The sequence below is a fragment of the Meriones unguiculatus genome, chromosome 14 (assembly GCF_030254825.1).
Source record: "Meriones unguiculatus strain TT.TT164.6M chromosome 14, Bangor_MerUng_6.1, whole genome shotgun sequence".
Lineage (NCBI taxonomy): Eukaryota > Metazoa > Chordata > Mammalia > Rodentia > Muridae > Meriones > Meriones unguiculatus.
The window spans coordinates 6,201,844-6,221,136 of NC_083361.1; the positions used below are offsets into that span (position 1 = coordinate 6,201,844).

General features: G+C 46.4%; 1 protein-coding gene across 4 annotated transcripts in view; it reads right to left on the reverse strand.

Moving 5' to 3' along the window:
• Positions 1-19,293, reverse strand: part of Garre1 (granule associated Rac and RHOG effector 1) — a 73,734-nt gene that overhangs the window by 7,247 nt on the left and 47,194 nt on the right. For all 4 annotated transcript variants that reach the window (XM_021641802.2, XM_021641782.2, XM_021641795.2 and 1 more), the window contains 7 exons: positions 16,861-17,001; positions 16,515-16,610; positions 16,237-16,398; positions 15,027-15,185; positions 12,470-12,567; positions 4,687-4,812; positions 1,926-2,935 (listed from right to left, as the gene is read on the reverse strand). In XM_021641802.2, the coding sequence (XP_021497477.1) occupies positions 1,926-2,935; positions 4,687-4,812; positions 12,470-12,567; positions 15,027-15,185; positions 16,237-16,398; positions 16,515-16,610; positions 16,861-17,001 (1,792 nt within the window). The remainder of the gene's footprint in view (positions 1-1,925; positions 2,936-4,686; positions 4,813-12,469; positions 12,568-15,026; positions 15,186-16,236; positions 16,399-16,514; positions 16,611-16,860; positions 17,002-19,293) is intronic.

Consider the following 19,293-nt stretch of genomic DNA (forward strand, 5'->3'; position numbering starts at 1 on the left):
AATTACATTTCCTAATGTCTCGCTAGTGTGAATTTGCAGTATTTAACTTAGAGAATCACATGATGATTTTTAAGTAACTGCATCACGGAATTTAGCAAGGCCAGCGCGAGGCTACATATCACTGCCATGCAAGCCAGACTCTGAGCCGGTTATTTTGGAGTACTCGGCAGCAGATTTGCCTGTTCAGCACGAAAGACAGCAATCGTGACAGAGACCACGTTTCAGACTGCACTAAGATGTGACTAAACATATTCTGCAAAGGGCTGAGCAATGATGTACAGGGTAGTAAGGGGAAAGACGAAACCACAACAGAACAGAACAGGCGGGGCCAGGACATGGTCTAGCTGTAGAGGGTCTGCCTAACATGCCTGAGGACCTGGGTTGCCTCTCCAGAACAGAAGGAAAAAACAAAAAAACCTCAAAAGAAAGGAATACTAAATAAAACATGAAACCACCCTCAGATTTTGAACCTTCAGGTGGGCAGAGAGACTAGGGCATAATCCTATTTTTGAGCTGCTGTAAAATGCCCATGTGGGAGAAGGAAAGGACCAATGTAGGGAAAGCGACAAAATGCACAAAGAAAACACCTTTAAACATGTGTAATGAGCCAGGTAGATGTGGCACATGCCTTTAATCCCAGCACTTGGGGAGGCAGAGGCAGGCAGATCTCTGTGAGTTCAAGGCCAGCCTGGTATACAGAGCAAGTTCTGGGATAGCCAGGGCTATACAGAGATACTTTATCTCAAAACAGAAAATAAAGTAAAATTTAAAAAGGAAAAGAAAATCCCTCTATTGTTATTTTATACTGAGCTGTCTGTTTTAAAAAATGCTAGTGTCTTCCATTAATTTCTTTTCTATTTCTGAGCCAGGTCTCACTGGGTACCGTGGGCTGGCCTCTGCCTCTGGTGTGTGGTCTCACACCTGTCTTTAATATCTTTTTTAAAAAAAAAAATGTGGGGGGCTAGAGAGATGGCTCAGAGGTTAAGAGCACTGGCCGCTCTTCCATAGGTCTGGAGTTCAATTCCCAGGAACCACATGGTGGCTTGTAACCATCTATAGTGCCCTCTACTGGTGGCAGATGTACATGCAGACAGAACGTTGTATAGACAATAATAAATCTTTGAAAAAAATTTTTTTTGAGTGTTTGTTTTTATTTTTGGTGTTTGGAGACAGGGTTTCTCTGCGTAGCCCTGGCTGTCCTGGACTTGCTTTGTAGACCAGGCTGGCCTCGAACAGCGACCCACCTTCCTCTGCCTCCTGAGTGCTGGGATTACAGGCGTGTGCCACCTTCGCTGGCTGTTGATTGTTTTTTGAATTTTGAGCTGTATGTATGTCTGTGCACCACATGCATGCAGCACCCACACAGCCAGAAGAGTGACCCTGGCTCCTCCGGAAGAGCAGCTGGTGTTCTTAAGACCACTATGCCATCTTTCCAGCTCCAAATCCCAAATTTAGAGCTGACCATGACTACGGATTAAGTTTGAGGTCGACTTGGCAAATTAGTGAGACTGTTTCAAATTTTAAAACAACAACAACAAAAAAGACAGAAAAGGCTGGGTATATGGCTCAGTAATGAAGTGCTTGCTTACCATGTGTGAGGCCCTAGGTTCAAATCCCAGTGCCACAAAAAGTAAAAAACAGAATTTAAAAATAGAATTAAAGAATTGGGGTTCTGTAGATGGATTAAGGTGCTACCTTACCTTCCCCAATCTGCTTCCAATCTGGCTACGTCTGCCTGAACTTGCCTCCAGACAACGAGCCAGTCCAGCAATAGGTAAAGGGGTGGGGCAGGTCTTACAGGGAGAGTAGACCAGCGCCTTCATGCGGACTGCACCTTCATAAGGTGGTGGCACAGACCTCTAAGGACTCCTCAGTGACTGTGCTGTATTTTTAAATGGGGCGAGCAGTAGGAAGACCTCACCTACCTGCAGGATCAAAAGGCAAAATCTCTCCCAGCATTCCAAAGACTCCATCACTTTGGTCACGGTTTGGCCAGGTGTTATTTCTAGGTCCCTGTGGCTTCTGTCCCAAAACTTCTGACATCATATTGTCCATATAGCTGCTCACTAGGCCCAAGCTGTACAGGTCAGAACTAAGATCAGATATGCCAGGCCACTGACCGAGAGGAGACAGCCCTGCCGCCATGGGCTGTGCTGGCTGCTGAGATGAGCCATGTCCCCATTTACCAGGTGCCCGAGACTGGGCTGTAGACTGCTGGGATCCAATGGGCTGCAGCAGATGCTGGTAGTACTGGACCTGGGGTTGCTGCTGCTTTGGGGACTGCTGCTGAGGAGCTAGGCCTTGCTGGGGTGCCAGAGGCGTGTGCGCTCCAGCCTGGGGTGGCCGCAGTGGAGGGGCCAATGGCAGTGATGGCTGCTGTGGCTGCATGGTTCCTGTCTTCTGTTCAGTAACCATGGCAGTGGCAGTAGAGTTACGCCTTGTCACCAGTGGGGACCCCTGATGTGACTGGCCCATGTTAAAGCCTGAGAGAAAATCTATCACTTCCTGCATCTCCTGATCAGTGGGTAAGTTCATGCCCTTTTCGTCCTTGCCGTCATCCCCGTGCAGGGAGTTCTCGCGTCTCTCCAGGAGGAAACCATTGAGCATTGGGTTGCTGGAGCTCTGAGGTGGCTGGGAGGGGTCTGTAGTCCTAGGGAAGTTACCAATGTTCAAAATGCTCTGTAACCGTGTGTCGATATGATTGCCTGGCATTTTGGCCTTCTCCTCTGAACACCCAGCTGTGAAGACGTTTTTGGAATAGTGTGTGCTGGAGCTGGTGCAGGATACTTTCTTGGTGAATCGCGACGTCAGTTTGGAGAAGGTCTTCTGCAGGCCTGATGATTTGCTTCCATTTCCAGGAGGCAGGTCAGCCTGATTCCCAAAATCACAGATATCCCTTTGCAGCTGGATCTGTATACAGGGTAAAGCTTGTTCCCTAGTTGATCAGGGAAAAAAAAAAGAAGAGAAAAAGATGTACACAAGTTGGAGGACAACAACAGTTTCACGTTGTTCCCTGGCACTACTGATCACAAGACAGTGACTCTAGCATGATGACGCTTTAAGCCCCAGCACTGCAGAGCAAGCAGGTGAGCTATGGGGAGACAGGGAGCAGAGAGTGGACAAAGGGGCCAACACTGCCTGACTTTGAGGAAAAGACCTCTCTGGTTGTGTGTCCTCCTTAGTTTTGTCTTGCCTTGTTCTTTGACAACTTGACAAGCTAATTATCTGGGCACTGTGACCTCCATTGAGAGGTAATTCTATAGGTAAGATTGTGGGCATTTTCCTGACCAATGATTGATGAGGAAGGGCCCAGCCTTCCTCTGAGCAGTGCCAACCCTGGGTAAGCAGTTCTGGATTGTATAAGGAAGCTACTGTCTCCAGGTTCTTGCCTTCGCTTCCCTAGATGATGTACTCTATAATCTGTGAGTCAGATAAACCCTGTCCTCCCCTAGTTGCTTTTGGTCCTGATCTTTACCACAGCAACAGAACCCAGGTGGGCACTGGGTTCACCAGCTTCATACATCGATAAATGAACACTCAGTGCATTTAAAGCTGGAGAGAAACCTGGCTGCAGCACAGAAGAACAAAGCCAGGCTACTGTGGAGGTAGCCTGTGGCAGACAGCAGAGAAACAATGGACAAATGCAAACAGTACAGGCAATGGGAAGGAGGCTTAGGGCCACTGCGCCCTGCTGCTGTGGGATGCACAGCTGTTAGTGACAGGGTTTCTCTGTGTAGCCTTGGCTGTCCTGGACTCATTCTGTAGACTAGCCTGGCCTCGAACTCATAGCGATCCACCCGCCTCTGCCTCCCTAGTGCTGGGATTACAGGAGTGTGCCACCACCATCCAGCTCTTCTAAGAATTTTTAAGTTCATGTTCTCTCTCTCTCTCTCTCTCTCTCTCTCTGGTTTTCTGGAACTCACCTTGTTGACCAGGCTGACCTTGAACTCAGACCTGCCTGTACCTAAGTGTTACCGTTAAAGGCCACCAATGGGCCCTCAGGGCTCTTTTTACTACAGAAGAATAATATAAATAAAATGACATGAAGCAGGGACAAGGCAGCCAGTGGCTGCTGTGGCCCTTAACAAGACACTGCACTGAACTCATGTGTTAAGAGGAAAAGCTGGTGTGGTGGCCTGCTATTCCTAGAAGTCCAGGCAAGATGATCTCAAAAGCTGGAGGCCAGCCTGAGGTACAAATGGACAGTCTGTCAGGAGAGGAAAGGAAAAGAGAAGAGGGCACAGATATCTGTTTAAGGTCTCCACCAGAGCTAAAATGAACAACTCACGGACAGGATCTTGTAACTCTGAGCTGTTAAGTACAAATGAGGATACAAGCATTTTTTCTAAACACTTCTCTGGCTAGTCCATGAGACGAGAACTGGATTACAAGTTTTCTCCAGGACTCTCTTCTCTGAGTGAAACAATGAAGGCCAAGTGTTAACAGAGTAGGAGATCTTGGCAATGAAGGAAAAAGCAAGTCTTTGCTCCGTTCCTGCACCTTTGCTGCATGTTTGACCCACCTTGAGACAAGGTTACCAATAAGTTCTCTCTCTTGCCTTGCTTCCCACATACTCTCAGTGCCAACGGGCAAACATGGCCTGTATGTGGCTGCACTGCTCCTGGCTGTGGATCTAAAATGCAAACCATTTTGCAGCGAGTTCAAAAGAGCAGAGGGGACACCAACCTCCCTGCCCTCCAGCGGTTTAGGTCCAGCACAGCTGTATAGAGCACATCCACCAGACCCAGGGTCTTCTCGGGATCCAGGCTTCTCTGCAGCAGGGACATGGTTGCTGGGTCTTCCTTCAGGCACCTAGACACAGACCAGATCACGTCAGTCCTGACCATCCTTCTCTGTAAAGGTATTCAGAGAAAGCAGTACGGAAGCGACTACAACTTATGTACTTTCAGCATCCAAAAAGGAACCCGGGAAGTGCCGGCTGTGGTGGCGCCAGACTTCTAGTCCCAGCAAGCAGAGCTCAGTAAGTTTAAGGTCAGCCTGATCCACACAGGAGTTCCAAGATAGCCAGGGATACAGAGAGAAACTTGTCCGGCCCCCCTCCAAAAAAAATACAACAGTTAGTCTGACACTAGAGCTCTTGTGCAAAGGAGAGGAGACACTGGCACCGGGGGTCACACTCCAATGAAGAGCAGACTTAGACAAGATTCGATACATACAGGGCAGCACGGCTGTAGAAGAACAAATTTAAAGTCATTGTCAGAGGGAAACATTGTATGTCAAAAACACACGTGCATGTTAGTGTGTGTGTGTGTGTGTGTGTGTGTGTGTGTGTGAAGAGAGAGACAGACAGAGAGAGAGAGAGACAGAGAGACAGAGAAAGTGAGTAAAGTGCCTGCTGGACAAGCAAGAGCACCTGAGTTGGAATGCCCAGAAACCATGAAAAAAGCAGGGTACAGATAAACTGTAGCTTCAGGGTGGGGTTGCTGGGGATAGAGACAGCAGGGTCCCTGAAGTGCATTAGTAAGCAGGTCGGTCTAGCTGAATGGATAACCTTCAGGTTCAGTGAGACCTTGTCTCAAAAAGCAAGGGTGGCTCGGGAAGCAGAGGCAGGTAGATCTCTGTGAGATCTCTTCCTAGACCAGCCTGGTCTACAAAGTGAGTTCCAGGACAGCCAGGGCTACGGAGAGACCATCTCAATGAAGTAAGGGTGGCATGCAATTTAAAAATAAAGCACTGACGTAGACCTTGTGGGCCAGCACACACATGTGCATACTCATGCAACACTCATGCTCCTCCCCTATGGAACCCTTTCTTAAAAATCCTTCAAGGCAGGCATGGAGGCACATGCTTATATATTCCCAACACTTAGAGGTTGAGGTAGGCTAGTCTGAGCTTCAGAGTGAGACCCTGTCGATTTTTTTTTTTCAAAACAAATAGTACATAGCAAACTGAAGAAAACCTTGGCTGAATCTGGCTTACTTTACTCTGAATGTGCCCAGCAGCCTGAGCCTCATCATGTAACAAGTCTCTTTTTACAAAACCTATTTCCTAGTTTATGTCATTTCTTCCCCCAGACAGGGTTTTACTTTGTAGCCTCTGCCTCTGAGAGCTGAGCTTCAAGGTGTCTGCCACCACACCCAACTGTAGTCTTGAATGACAGTGAAAGTAGGTGTGCTCTCACAGCAGCTAAGACCACCTGCACACACTTGGTCTCCGCCTCCACTTCCCGACACTGACCTTCTAAACCCTGCTGATCTCCAGAGTGACAGGCCCGCTAGAAGCTGCTTTTATTCTAGTATTTGGCTCCTGACACAGGGCTTTTCACTCACTTGGGAGTCTCCTAGGTGACATGGGTATTTTGAAAGTGCTGGGAATGGGACAGAGGGGAGCACAGGTGCTGGACACACATCTGGACCTGAGCTGTCCCCCAGCACCAGACTGCATTGCATTCTGTTGAGATCACCTCTGATGGGCTCCAGGGCACTAACAGGACGGGAGCTGGTCACTAGAAAGACCAGCCCATGACTGGAAGTTTGAGAGGACCTTCAAGACCCCTCCCCCAGTGGAGGGGGAGGAGCTCCAGAGCAAGCTATAGTCAACCACACTGTTCTGGCTGACTTTGCGTCACCAGAGAGGAAGGAGCCTCAGTTGGAGAAAATGTCTCCATGAGGTCCAGCTGGATTTTCTCAATTAGTGATAAATCAGGGAGGGCCTATTCCACTGTGGTAGGTGCCATCCCTGGCTGGTGGTCTTAAGAGAAAACAGGCTGAAGCTGGGCACAGTGGTGCACACCTGGAATCCCAGCAACTCAGGGAGGCAGAGGCACGCAGATCTGTGAATTTGAGGCTAGCTTGGTCTACAAAGCAAGTTCCAGGACAACCAAGGCTACACAGAGAAACCCTGTCTTTTTTTTTTTTTTTTAAGATTTATTTATCTGTTACGTATACAATGCCTTATCTACATATACACCTGTATGCCAGAAGAGGGCACCAGATCTCACTATAGATGGTTGTGAGCCAACATGTCGTGGCTGGAAATTGAACTCAGGAGCTCTGGAAGAGGAGCCAATGCTCTTAACCTCTGAGCCATCTCTCCAGCCCCAGAGAAACCCTGTCTTGAAAACAAACAAAAAAAACAATCAAACAAAAAAGAAAAGAAAGCAGGCTGAACAAGCCAAGATAAGCAAGCCAGCAAGCAGCACCCCTCTGTGGCCACTGCACCAACACCTGCCTCCAGGATCCTGCCCTGTTTAAGTTCCTGTCCTGATTTCTTTCAGTGATGAACAGCAATGAGGAAATGTAAGCTGAATAAACCCTTTCCTTCCCAACTTGCTTTTCAGTCATTATTTTTCACTGCAGCAATAGAAACCCTAACTAAGATACCCACCTACATGATAAAAATCAGGAAGACTGGAGAACTTCCATGTTGGTAAGCACTTAAGGTGCTAGTCAGGGATATGCTCAGACAGGACGGGGTGGGGCTTCATGCCCTTCCCATATAGCTTTGCCAGGTACCCTCCCATCTGGCTGTTCCTGTCTCTATTGTGGTATCCTTTATAATTAGCCTGTACTTGTATGTTTTCAAATTTAGGAGCCATTACAACCAATTATCAAACCTGAGGAAGAAATTATGGGAGCTCCAATTTACAGCTGGTTGGTTAGGTATACGTAACGATCTAGCCTGGTTATGACGTGGGGAGCAGATCTATGGGACTGAGCCATTTAAGCTACTGGGCTTTGTGCTAACTCTGGGTAGTTTGCTTCAAATTCAGGTGCAGGGCTCCATCTGCCCAGCAGTTAAGAGCACTGACTGCTCTTCCAAGGACACGCATGGCAGCTGGCAACTGTAACTCCAAGATCTGACATTCTCACATACACAACATTCAGGCACACCCCAGTGCACATTTAAAAAAAGGTAATAAATTAAAAATAAATAGAACTGTGTCTTCCCCTTCCTTCGCTCTCTACCAGGGTTTTCTTCTGCATTTCAGGCCTGGAACTTGCTGTGAAGACCAGTCTATGGTCAAATTCATAGCAACCCTCCTGCTTCAGCATTCTTGGTGCTGGGATTTCAAATGTGAACCATGATGCTTGGCTACAAGCGGCATTCCTTCACAAGGAAAAGTTATCTGGCAATCAAACACTAGAAAGCATATAATATATATTTTATTATATTTCATACATTTTTATATTACATATATGCACATACCTATCTTTATCGCGGCCCCCCGTTAATAATGCATTTCCTTTTTGTTTGATGTGTGTGAGTTTTTGCATAAAGCAACATACACGTGGTGCTCACAAGGGCAGAAGAAGAGGACTGTCTGGAACTGGGCTAATGGACGCTACGAGGGTGCTAGGAATGAACCCACATCCTCTGCAAGAAAGGCAAATGCTCTTCATGGCTGAGCCATCTCTCTAGCTCCTGCTTTGTAGTCCAGGTTGGCCTCCTGCTTCTGTGTCCTGAGTACTAAGGTTACAAGAATGAGCCCGACTCCTGGCCAAGACAGGGTCTCTCTGTGTAGCCCTGGCTGTCCTGGAACTAACTCTAGACCAGCCTGACTGCAAACTCAGAGATTTACCTGCTTCTGCCTCATGAGTGCTGGGATTAAAACTATGCTCAGCCATGCCCAGCTTTAAAGTCACATTACTTATTGTGTGTGTATGTGAGTGGGCATGTGTGCCCAAACATGGGGGTCGGAGGGCAACTTTCGGAGCTGGCTCTTTCCTTCTATTAGTGTGTCCCAGGGACTGAACTGAGGCTGCCACGACTAGAGGCAGGTGCCTTTATGCAATGGGCTAGGATGCTGGCTCGGAGTTCCTTGTTTTGTTTCGCACATTTACTTAGCGTGAGTGTGTGTGCATGTATGTATGTGTGTGCAAGTGCAAATGTGCAAGGAGGCAGGCGAGGGTAACCTGTAGGAGCTGGTTCTCTCCTTCCACCACAGGAGTCCCGGGAATCCTATTCAGGTTATCAGGCTTGGTAGCAAGGGCCTGTTTAGCCATCTCACAGTCTCACAGGCCTTATTTCGTTTGTTTACTTAGATGCTCATGTAGCCCAGGCTGGCCTTAAACTTGCTATACAGAGGTCTTGAATTCCTGGTCCTCCTACCTTTAATTCCTAAGGACTGGGATTAGCTTCTTAAAATCAACTTTCATACTGAACAATGCATTTCTTTTAAGATTTATTTTATTCATGATTTATCATTATTATCTGCGATAAGATGTCGTTTCATAGTCCTGGCTGGCCTGAACTTGCTATGTAGATGAGCCTGGCCTCAAACTCACAAGGTCCTCCCATCCCTTCTTCTGAATGCTAAGATTAAAGGTTGTACCACTATACCCCACTTTATGATTTTTAAATGTGTGTGAATCTGTGCAGGTGCCTGCCAGGGTCTAAGGAGGCCAGAGGCATTTGATCCCCCGGAACTGGAATTATAAATGGTTGTGAACTATTCAATGTATCAAACTCAGGTCCTCTGCAGTAAGTGCTCTTTATCGCTGAGTCATCTTGCCAACCACCTTCTTTCTTTTTTTGTCTTATGTGCATTGGCGTTTTCGTGTGTGTGTGTGTGTGTGTGTGTGTGTGTGTGTGTGTGTCTGCGTGTCTGTGTCTCCGAGTTACAGATGGCTATGAACTGCCATGTGGTTGCTGGGAATTGAACCTGGATTCTCTGGAAGAGCACCCAGTGCTCTTAACCACTGAGCCTTTCCAGCCTTGCGAGCCACGTTTCTTTAAAAAAAAAAAAAAAAAAAAAGTTTTCTGTTTCTTACCATAACAAGTTGTGTTCATGTGCGCCATGGCACTCATGTGAAGGTACACACTTGTGAAAGTTGCTTCTTGGCCACTTCTACAATGGGTTCAGGGGATAGAAGTCAGGTCTTGTGCCTCGCTCATTAAGTGCTTTACCCAATAAGCTAATTTGAGCCCATGCTTGATTATGGCACTTTGTACACTCCTATCACCACTTTGCTCACTGTATTTGCCGTTTTGAGTCCCCATCCTCACCATCCTAATAGTCGTTTCTCCTGCAGTTATGTCATATGCTGGTATGTGAGAACAGCACAGTAAATATTTGTGTGTGTGAGAGACAGACAGACAGACAGACACAGGGGGAAGGCTGTCTTGTTTATGTAGCTCATGAAGTCTTAAATTTGAGGATCCTAAGGGGCTGAAGAATTGGCTCAGAGGTTAAGAGCACTGGCTGCTCTTCCAGAGGACCCAGGTTCAGTTCCCAGCAACCACATGGTGGCTCACAACTGTCTGCAAATCAGGTTCCAGGGGATTCAATACCTTCACAGAGACACACATGTAGGCAAAAACACCAACACACATAATATGAAACAAAACAAAAATTAAGTATAAAAAAAATTGCAGGATCCTTCTGTTAGCCTCTTAAGTGACAGAAAGACAGACATGTAGCACTATGGCTGGCTGCCTAGTTTGCTGACAATTATTTTCCCAAGAAGGAAGTGACAAGGGCCTGCCTCAGCCTTTCCAGTGAGCACTCACTTGTAAAGGCCCAACAACTCTCAGCTAAAATGTGAAACATTCAAAATCCAAAACTTTTTTGATGCTAGCAATGACAACACAAGTAGAAAATTTTACAACTGATCTCAAGTGCAAGATCATGAAGAAAATTCAGGAGCACTACAAATACTGAGCTGTAAAACCAGTGTGCTGAGGGCATAGCAGCTGTATGTGGGACAAATGATTCTGTATTTAGATTTTCATTTCATTCTCACAATACCTCATCACATCCATCTGAAAACACTTTAAAAACAAAACCACACCAAACAACAATTGGAATCTGAAATACTTCTGGTCTTCAGCTTTTCATATAAAGACACTTGATCTTAGCGTCCAAGAAAAAAAAAAAAAAAAAACCCCAAACCAAAAAACATTTTTCTTTTGCTATTACAAAAAATAGACAGCAGAGGGTGCCTTTGCAAGAATCTAGAGTACGCAGGCCATTTCCGAGGTAATGAGCCACACAGACAGTGTTCTGGTGGAAAACTAGTTTAGCAGAAGCTGTTTATCGTCACCCAATTGTTGTAAGAAGTTATTAATATTTACTATTGGTTTATCTTCTTGTAAAGCTTGCTGCTAATCTTAAACAGCTGTATAACCAAATCACCACACAGAGACTGGGTTTTTAGTTAACCTAGAACACAATGCTGGGCAATATTTTCTGCCTCCTAAACCTCCAAGCCCTCAGTTTCCTAACATTTAGATTTCCCACATTATACTTGCTTTTTGTGAAATCTTAGGTCTGGTTCATGCTCCATGTCCTGGCGCCCAACTAATCTAAGTATCCACACCCTTTAAATCCTACTTTATCATAATTTGGTGGGGGGAATAAGCTCCCAGTGATGCAAACCAAACTTCAAATCTAAAAACTCCCAGGTCAGTTACTGTTTCTTTAAGAAAGAACAGGAAAGGAGAGAGAGAGAGAGAGAGAGAGAGAGAGGAGAGCGAGAAAAGCAGAGCTGGAGGAGAGAGCTTGGAGGATGTGGAGCATGAACCAGCACTATAGCTAAAGAAAAAAAAAAAGGCCTTGAACTTCTGGTCCTCCTGAGTGCTGGGATTACAGATATGCACTACCAAGCTCAGTTTTATGTGATGCTGGGGACCAAACCGAGGTCATGCATAGTACTCTAGAGCTGAGCTATATCCTTGCCCAACAATGCACATTTCCAGGACAAATCCATGGAGGTACAACTATGGAACTGCCAAGGTCATGTCCCTCAGATATTGTATAAACTTTTCTCCAGAAAACCGTGTGTGATTGCTTCTCAATCCAACAACCTGTTGTCCTGTTCCTGTAGTCTAGCTCAAATCAGTACTCCCCGATATTTCTTATTGTTATTCTAAGCCAACATAGAAGTTTTGGGCAAAACACATCTGCTCTTCTCCCTCACGTGCTGTGATCATGGTGTGAGGCTGCACATTTTCTTTATCTCCTTGTGCATCTGGTTTATGGAATCATAACTCTGGCCCACTTTCTTACTTGTTTCTAGGAGTACATTTTTCTCAACAAAACAAAACCATGAACTATGAATAACCCTTTATCTTTTGAAGTACTACAAATATAACCAACTAAAAACGGCTTTGTTCATCCCCGATCTTACAGTGAGACTGGGTATGTAATGAAATAAGCTCAGGTTCACCAGGGTTGTGACTGGAACAGATGGACTCGAGAAGGAATTCCACAGTCTCTACTCAGCCTTGGAAAAATAATGGGTGACTTAGTGGGAACAAACGGCATTAAACCCTGTGGCTTCAGTAACAAGATAACGCTGCTCATTATGGTTTGTTACTTATATTCTAGTTGCCTTGTAGTCAAAGGGGCTTTCTCAGGTTTTAGAGTCACCACCTCCACAGACAGTAAACAAGACAAACAGACCCCATCACACCACTGCGGCCTGGGAGGCACATACACAGCAAGCATGGCAGGGAAAGATATGCAGCCTTCAGAGTTTAGGCTTCTGTTAAAGAGTCAAATTACCATGTGGACGGGACTTGAACCACAATTCTGGAGCCTTCTAGGCTGATCTGGGGTGCATAGGCTTCTTTATTTTCAATCTGTGCTGTGTCAACAACCACCTAGGAAAGAAACAAAGACACCCAACAGGTTCAGAGAGAGTGTTCAATGATCAGACATACAATACATAAGCGGGTCAGATACTCAAGTGACAGGCAGAACTGTCTGCAGTATATCTGTACTGAGACCACCGAGACCCCCAGAGATAACAGCAAGTAATGAGGAGCACAAAAAAATCAAATTCTAACTGTCAGATGTACTCAAGTTTGCAGGTATTTTCCATACTCCATACTCAAGAGGAGCATCGTTGTACATGCCTGTCATCCCAGCATCGGTGAGGCTGAGGCAGGGAGTGCCCATGAATCTGAGGTCAGCCTGTGCGATATGCGATCTTGTCTCAAAATGAAGAGATAAGTGAGGCTGGAGAACAGGCTCAGCTATTTAGAGTGTCTCCCTGCTCTTTTGGAGAACTTGAGTCCCAGCATCCACATCAGGCGCTCACCGCAACCTGTAACTCCAGTTCCAGGAAACCCAGTGCCCTCTGTTGACCTCGTGTACACACACTCTTCATTTTAAAAAAAGATCCTAAAATAAAACTTTAAATGGAAGAGAAAATAAAATAGAACTAGAGAAAGGAAAAGAAACTGAAGGAGAAGGGAAAGAGAAAGGGAGAAGAGACAGTGTATCTTTTATTTTACAGCTTTTGTTGCTTTCGATGTTTTGTTTTCTTTTGGTCTTTCCAAGACAGGGTTTCTCTGTGTAGACCTGGCTATCCTGGACTCACTCTGTAGACCAGGCTGGCCTCAAACTCACGAGATCCGCCTGCCTCTGCATCCTGGGATTAAGGTGCTGGGATTAAAAACTCTGGAATTAAAGGTGTGTGCCACCACTACTTAGCTATTTTAGTATTTTTTAAAATCTTCCATATTTGAAAGAAAAAAATGTCAGAAGTTGAACCAAGCTGGGCATGGTAATGCAGACCCTATGTAAGCTCCTTGCAAGGGTGAGGCAGAAAGACTGCAAAATTCAAGAGCTGAGGAAAAGACTGGCTAGGAGAAAACCACATCCCCATTTCTGAAGGGTCAAGCTGCTCACAGGTACTTCGCAGGATTCCAAACCCAGCTTCTAGTGGTGCTGATTTCCACTGCTATCCACAGGGTTCTCACAGCTGGACTTTTGGGAAACATTTCCTGTGCAAGGAACAGCCTTTGTTGGAGCTGACAGGTGTTTCCTCTCTCCTCCTATGACTAAAGGTTCTTTGTCAACTCCACAAAGGGGTCCTACCAGCACTGGGTTCTGAGTATGCTCGGACTCTTCCCCCGAGCTTCCCGTGTTTTCTCAGAGCAGCATTCTCCTGATGTACACTGTGTTCTGGAGAACATTCTGCCATGGGTTCCCCACTTCAGCTACACGGTCTTTAGGACTATGGCTCTGTCTCTCTTTTCTCGTTAGCAGGGTGACTCCTGTTTCTTACTTTTCTTTCTACACAGGTCTTCAAGAGCACTTCCCTGAACTAGGCTGCCTGCGGCCTAATCTGCACGAAACAGAGACAAACACCATTCTAATCTCTCCTTTCTTGAATAAAGCAGAAATGAGACTATGAAGAGTACTTTATAAAGTTTTTGGTTTGTTTTTCTGAGACAGGGTTCTCTATGTAACCCTGACTAGCCTGAAACTACCGCGTAGAGCAGGCTGACCTCAAACTCATACGCATCTGGCTCTGCCTCCAGAGTGCATATGACATCACGTCCGGCAAGTTCTTTCCTTTCTGAGCCCTCGGATTAGCTTCCTTTAACCAATGCTCAGTCTTTCAAAAGAAGCCATGGCTATGAGGTGGAATCAAGTATATGCAGCTCAATAGGTAGATGTGCCAGACAAAAAAGCTACCAATGATAACAGATGCTGAGCTCTGGATCCTGTCTGACTATACCCGATGTTTTTTGTTTGTTTGTTTTGTTTTGTTTTCCTTTCCCTTTTCGCTGACAGGTAAAAAGAGTAAACCACTGTCCTGAGGTTGACAGTTTCCTTTGCTTGCACAAAAGGCAATGGGTAGAGATCTAGGATAGGAAATGACTGGGCGGCCTGCCTCACAATTAGAGGAGGTGAAACTGGGGCTTACAGGGAATGGTGAGAGTAATAAAACACAAGAAGGTCAGAGCAGACATACTAAGAGAAGAGGCCTGAGATAGGAGGCCAGTAGCCTGGCTCACCTGAGCAACAGGAAACTCCAGGGTTGCTGCAGAGCAGCCAGGCCAGTCAAGGCCCAGTCAGGCAGCACTAATGCACTTGCTTCCTTAAGATGAGGAAAGCCTGCATCACCATTTTACAAGCTGATTCCCAGCAAGTCCAGGTATCAACGTATTAAAAGAAACAACAGCAAACTTTCAGTTCTGAGAGGGGAGCAGGTTCTCCTCCGCATCTCAGGGTGGCCTCAAACTCCTCTTGTCTCAGCCTCCCAAGTGCAGTGTTTTTTCCTATGTGCCACCCCGCAGGCCTCTCTCATCCTCTCACATATACTCACCAGCCCCGCCTGGCCGAACAGCAGCTGCACGGCAGTCTTACAGGCACCCCGCCACATGGATGGGCACACCTGGTTCAGTACTTCGGTCACAGGAAGCTCATCCCTAGGTGTGATTCCATTGTAGCAGCCCGCTTCCTTGATGAGCTGTAACATGGTGTGCTACAGATCGACGGAGAGAGGACAGGTCACATCTCAGCACTCTAACGCCGGCAGGCTCCAAAGCTCACAGCGCGTTCACACAGCCATTCCCAAGAGAGAAGCACTCAACGCACCCAGATCATGCCATTAGTGAAAAAAAAAAAAATGTTTCTGGAGGCAGGATTGCACTGTGTGTCCCTGGCTGGCCTCAAACTCAGAGACCTACCTCCTCTGCCTCTGGAGTGCTGGGATTAAAGTGTGTGCGGACACACTTGGCCCAACCTCAACTGTTTTCAGATGACAACAGAGTCAGTGCAGAGGCTCTGCAGACACTGAGCCCCAGTCCCAGCTCTTCTAACTTCTAGGCATGTTACTTTGGGCCTCAGCTCCTTTGTCAAATTGGATTGGGGGAACAGCTATGCCTCAATGAGACACTGGACCAAATAAAACAATGCAAGCAAAACACTTCGCTGTATTTCCTGCACTCATGATGCTTCACAAATGACCTCCCCCCCCCAAGACAGGGTTTCTCTGTGTAGCCTTGGCTGTCTTGGACTTCCTTTGTGGACCAGGCTTGCCTCAAACTCACAGAGATCCTCCTGCCCCTTCCTTCCTGAGTGCTGGGATTACAGGCATGCGCTACCACGCCCAGCTCTACAAATGACTATTATCACTGCACTAAGATTTCTGTTACTTATTCTCAAAAATCCACCAGCAAACATTAAGCATCAACAGGAATTCATGGTGTACCCTCAAACTATTAAAAATTTGAACAAAATTATTAATAAAATTTTCTTAGCAAATGTCTTATTATGTTCCCCAGGGACATATGATTTAGTGCTTGCTTTGCATGTATGAAGCCCTGAGTTCAACCCCTAGCAAAGACAAAAAATGAGACACTATAGACCTGTGTTTGGCCAACACTATACTCAGAAAAGTTAGAGCCTCCTTCCTTGATCTCCACTGCTTTTTGTTTAATCTACATTCTTCAAAAGCCCTAAGTTTCCTGTAACAGCTCTATTTCCAAGTTCATGCTCAGTTGCTGGAACCCAAGGAACCCACAGAAAGCTACCGTCTTAAGCTTCAGATTGTCAGCAGCCGACTCATTAAAGGAGACCCCCTTCAGGAAGTGCGATCCTATCTGCACAGGGACCGTGGGAAGCTCACACTGCATGGGCTGTGGGGGTGTCTGCCTGCGCCCCGTCTGCTGAGCTTCCGCCTCACTGCAGCAGCCCTGGAAGAGGTTTGGACAGGAGAGTGGAGGTGAGCTCACACGACCAAGCAGCTGGTTCCCACAGGACTGAGTAAACAACTTCCATGAGCTTCCAGAGACAAGAGAGAGAAGTGTACCTGCAAACTTGCTTCAATGGCCTTTGGGTTTAGGTGGAAGCCAGCTTTCATTGCATATTCACAGTGGCCTAAGCTTTCCAAAGCTATTTTATATGCCTGCAAGAATCAATTATGCGGCAGATGAGAATATGACAAAGTCCAACAAAAATAGGGACTTAAAATTTCCATAGTTGTGAGGAGCAGATCTGGAAGGAGTTAGGAAAGGAAAATAGGGCAAATATGACCAAAATACACTGTATGCATACATGAGACCTGAGGACACATTATTACTTTGTTACCTTTTAAAGCGGTCTTTCCCCTCGGTGAAATCATTTCTCTACGCATCAACCAGTACTGAAACACTTACCTGCAAAGCACTGTCAATTTTTATGTTTAGCTCCTTTAGCTGGTGCTCTGGAATTGCTGCACTTTGAGAACAAAAGAGTTGTTGGACTTCGATTCCTGCCAGGCGTCCATCACAGCCTCTTTCTCTTAATCTAGACGTTGCCTATGACATAAATAGTAACTAGTAGGTAAAGGAGAACAACAGAGTTACTAGTAAAATTAAAACTGTACCAGCAGCAACAAATCCCACACCTAACATAAATGATGTAAGCTGGAAAGACACTATGAGTTTTGGACTGGTCACACTACAAAGTCATAGTATGAAACTTTGCGGGCTTATTTGTTGGTCTTACCATGTAACCCAGGCTGGCCTCTAGCTCACAACTGGCATGCCTCAGTCTCCTGCACTCTGGGATTACAGTATCATCTCACCTGGCCAAATAACATTTCTAGGAGTTACTCTCTCCTTCTGGGTCAGGACAGGAATATGAGTATTCACAAAACGCACAGAACCTCAGGAGAGAGAACTAGCAGCTTCAATGCTGTCAAGTTAAAGGCGTTCAGTCTCACACACTGGCCTGCCTGTCTAGCCAAGCCCTGACACCATCTGACTCTTTCTAAGAATGCTCAAGTGAAATGTTTAGCCTACAGGAGCTGTGCTGGCTGCTGCCAGGCACTACCGCAACCCTAAAGCATAAAGTCTGGCCACTGTCTTCCTGGAGAGGAGGCCTCATCAGCCAAAACGGTAAACAAAATAACCAAAATTGTAGTAGGGAGCACAGCAGGCACTGAACACAGCTTTGAGGGGCGCCTTCAGTGGCCCACACCTATAACCCCATACTCAAAGGATGAAGTCAAAGATTATGAGCTCCAGGACAAACTGGGCTCCAAAACAAGCGCCTGTCTCATAAAAAGAAGTTTAGGTTGAGAGCTAGAATACATACGCTCAGGATAGAATGAGGCTATGTCAAGGCAGCAACAAGTCCTAATAGCGTACACCAGGGATCCATGGTGAAGAAACAAAACACTCCATGATCAAGCAGAAAATGGCAAGAGACAAGGTAGGAGTCTCACATGATAGGACTCAGCATGTCACAATGACCGTAACGAAGTGAGAAGCAATGATGCCTGACTTTACAATCAGAATGGTGAGGCAGGAGCAGAAGTATGACCCAGGCCTTAAAGCTAGGGAGTAGTTAGACAGGGACAGGTGGGATGGGTGAGGCGGGAGAGCGGGGGCAAACCTGAGTGTCTAGCGGTGAGACCTGCAGAGCTTTCCTAAGGGTCCAAATGGGTGAAGACAGGAGGGGAAGACTGAGAGGTCAGCCTTGTCCTGATGCATAGCCTAGAATCGATGTCACCACTGACTAGAATGGGGATGGTACAGAGAGAAACGGGTATGTGAGATGTCAAAACTGAGCCACCTGGGGAACCTTAATTCAGGGCCTGGAGCCCACAGAAAGTCGGTTGAAGCATCCCTCTGCACAGGAATGATCTAAGTCCCAGCACTGGCTGGAGATCCCCTAGGGAGAAGGGGATCCACTGAACCATGAGAAACTCACCTCAGAAGCTGTTCTGGGGAGATGCATGTAAAGCAGAGGAAGAAAGGCCATTTTGGAAGAAAGAAAGCAACTTTTGCTTAATTTGACTTGCAAATGCTCATCTGTGTGTACTGAGTCTAGGGCTGGGCGCACATGTGCCGCACTGTGCACGTAGAGATCGGTGGGCCTCTTTCGGGAAATCGGTTCTCTCCTCCGACCCCATTCCAGGGAGCAAAACTCACACCGCCAGGCTTTTGTGTCAACCCCTTTACCTGCTGTGCCGTCTTGCTAATACATGTTTTGTATGCTTACAACTCTTCGTAAAAGGTGAAAGACTCATGTGGTTGAGAAAAACAAAAAAACAAAACAAAAAAAAAAAACAGAGAACATATGGGTTTCAAAATGAATAAAAAAGGTGAGAAAAATCAACTCCAAGAAGTGGGCTGTTAAAAGAGCAGAGGAACGGGGCAGTGCAAGTAGATTTTGTGCTGGCAACACATTAGTGTTCAGAGAGAAAATGCTGGGTACCATGGCAGAAGCTGGTTTCTTGAGAATGGAAAATAAGATGCTACCAAGAGGGGCCTTGGGCCTGACAGCGGGGCACCTCCTCTGCTGTCATAAATAGGGACAGATGGGATAGAGATGAGAAGAAAGGCTGCATCAGAGGACCACTTTCACAGGAGTGTGGGGAGGGCACCCATAGGAAGGAGTGGGCAGAAGGACACATGGAAGTAGGCAGGGAAGAAGATGAGGGAGGTGGCACTGAGGCTGCAGAGGGTAAAGGGAGTATTCAGGAGACTGGAGCCAGAAGCTACAAGGACAGAGGGCTGTGAAGCCAGATGACAGACCAAAGTCTGAACCTATACCAGCGGTGGACAGGGACAGCAGCAGGTCCCACCCCAACACAAGTCTAA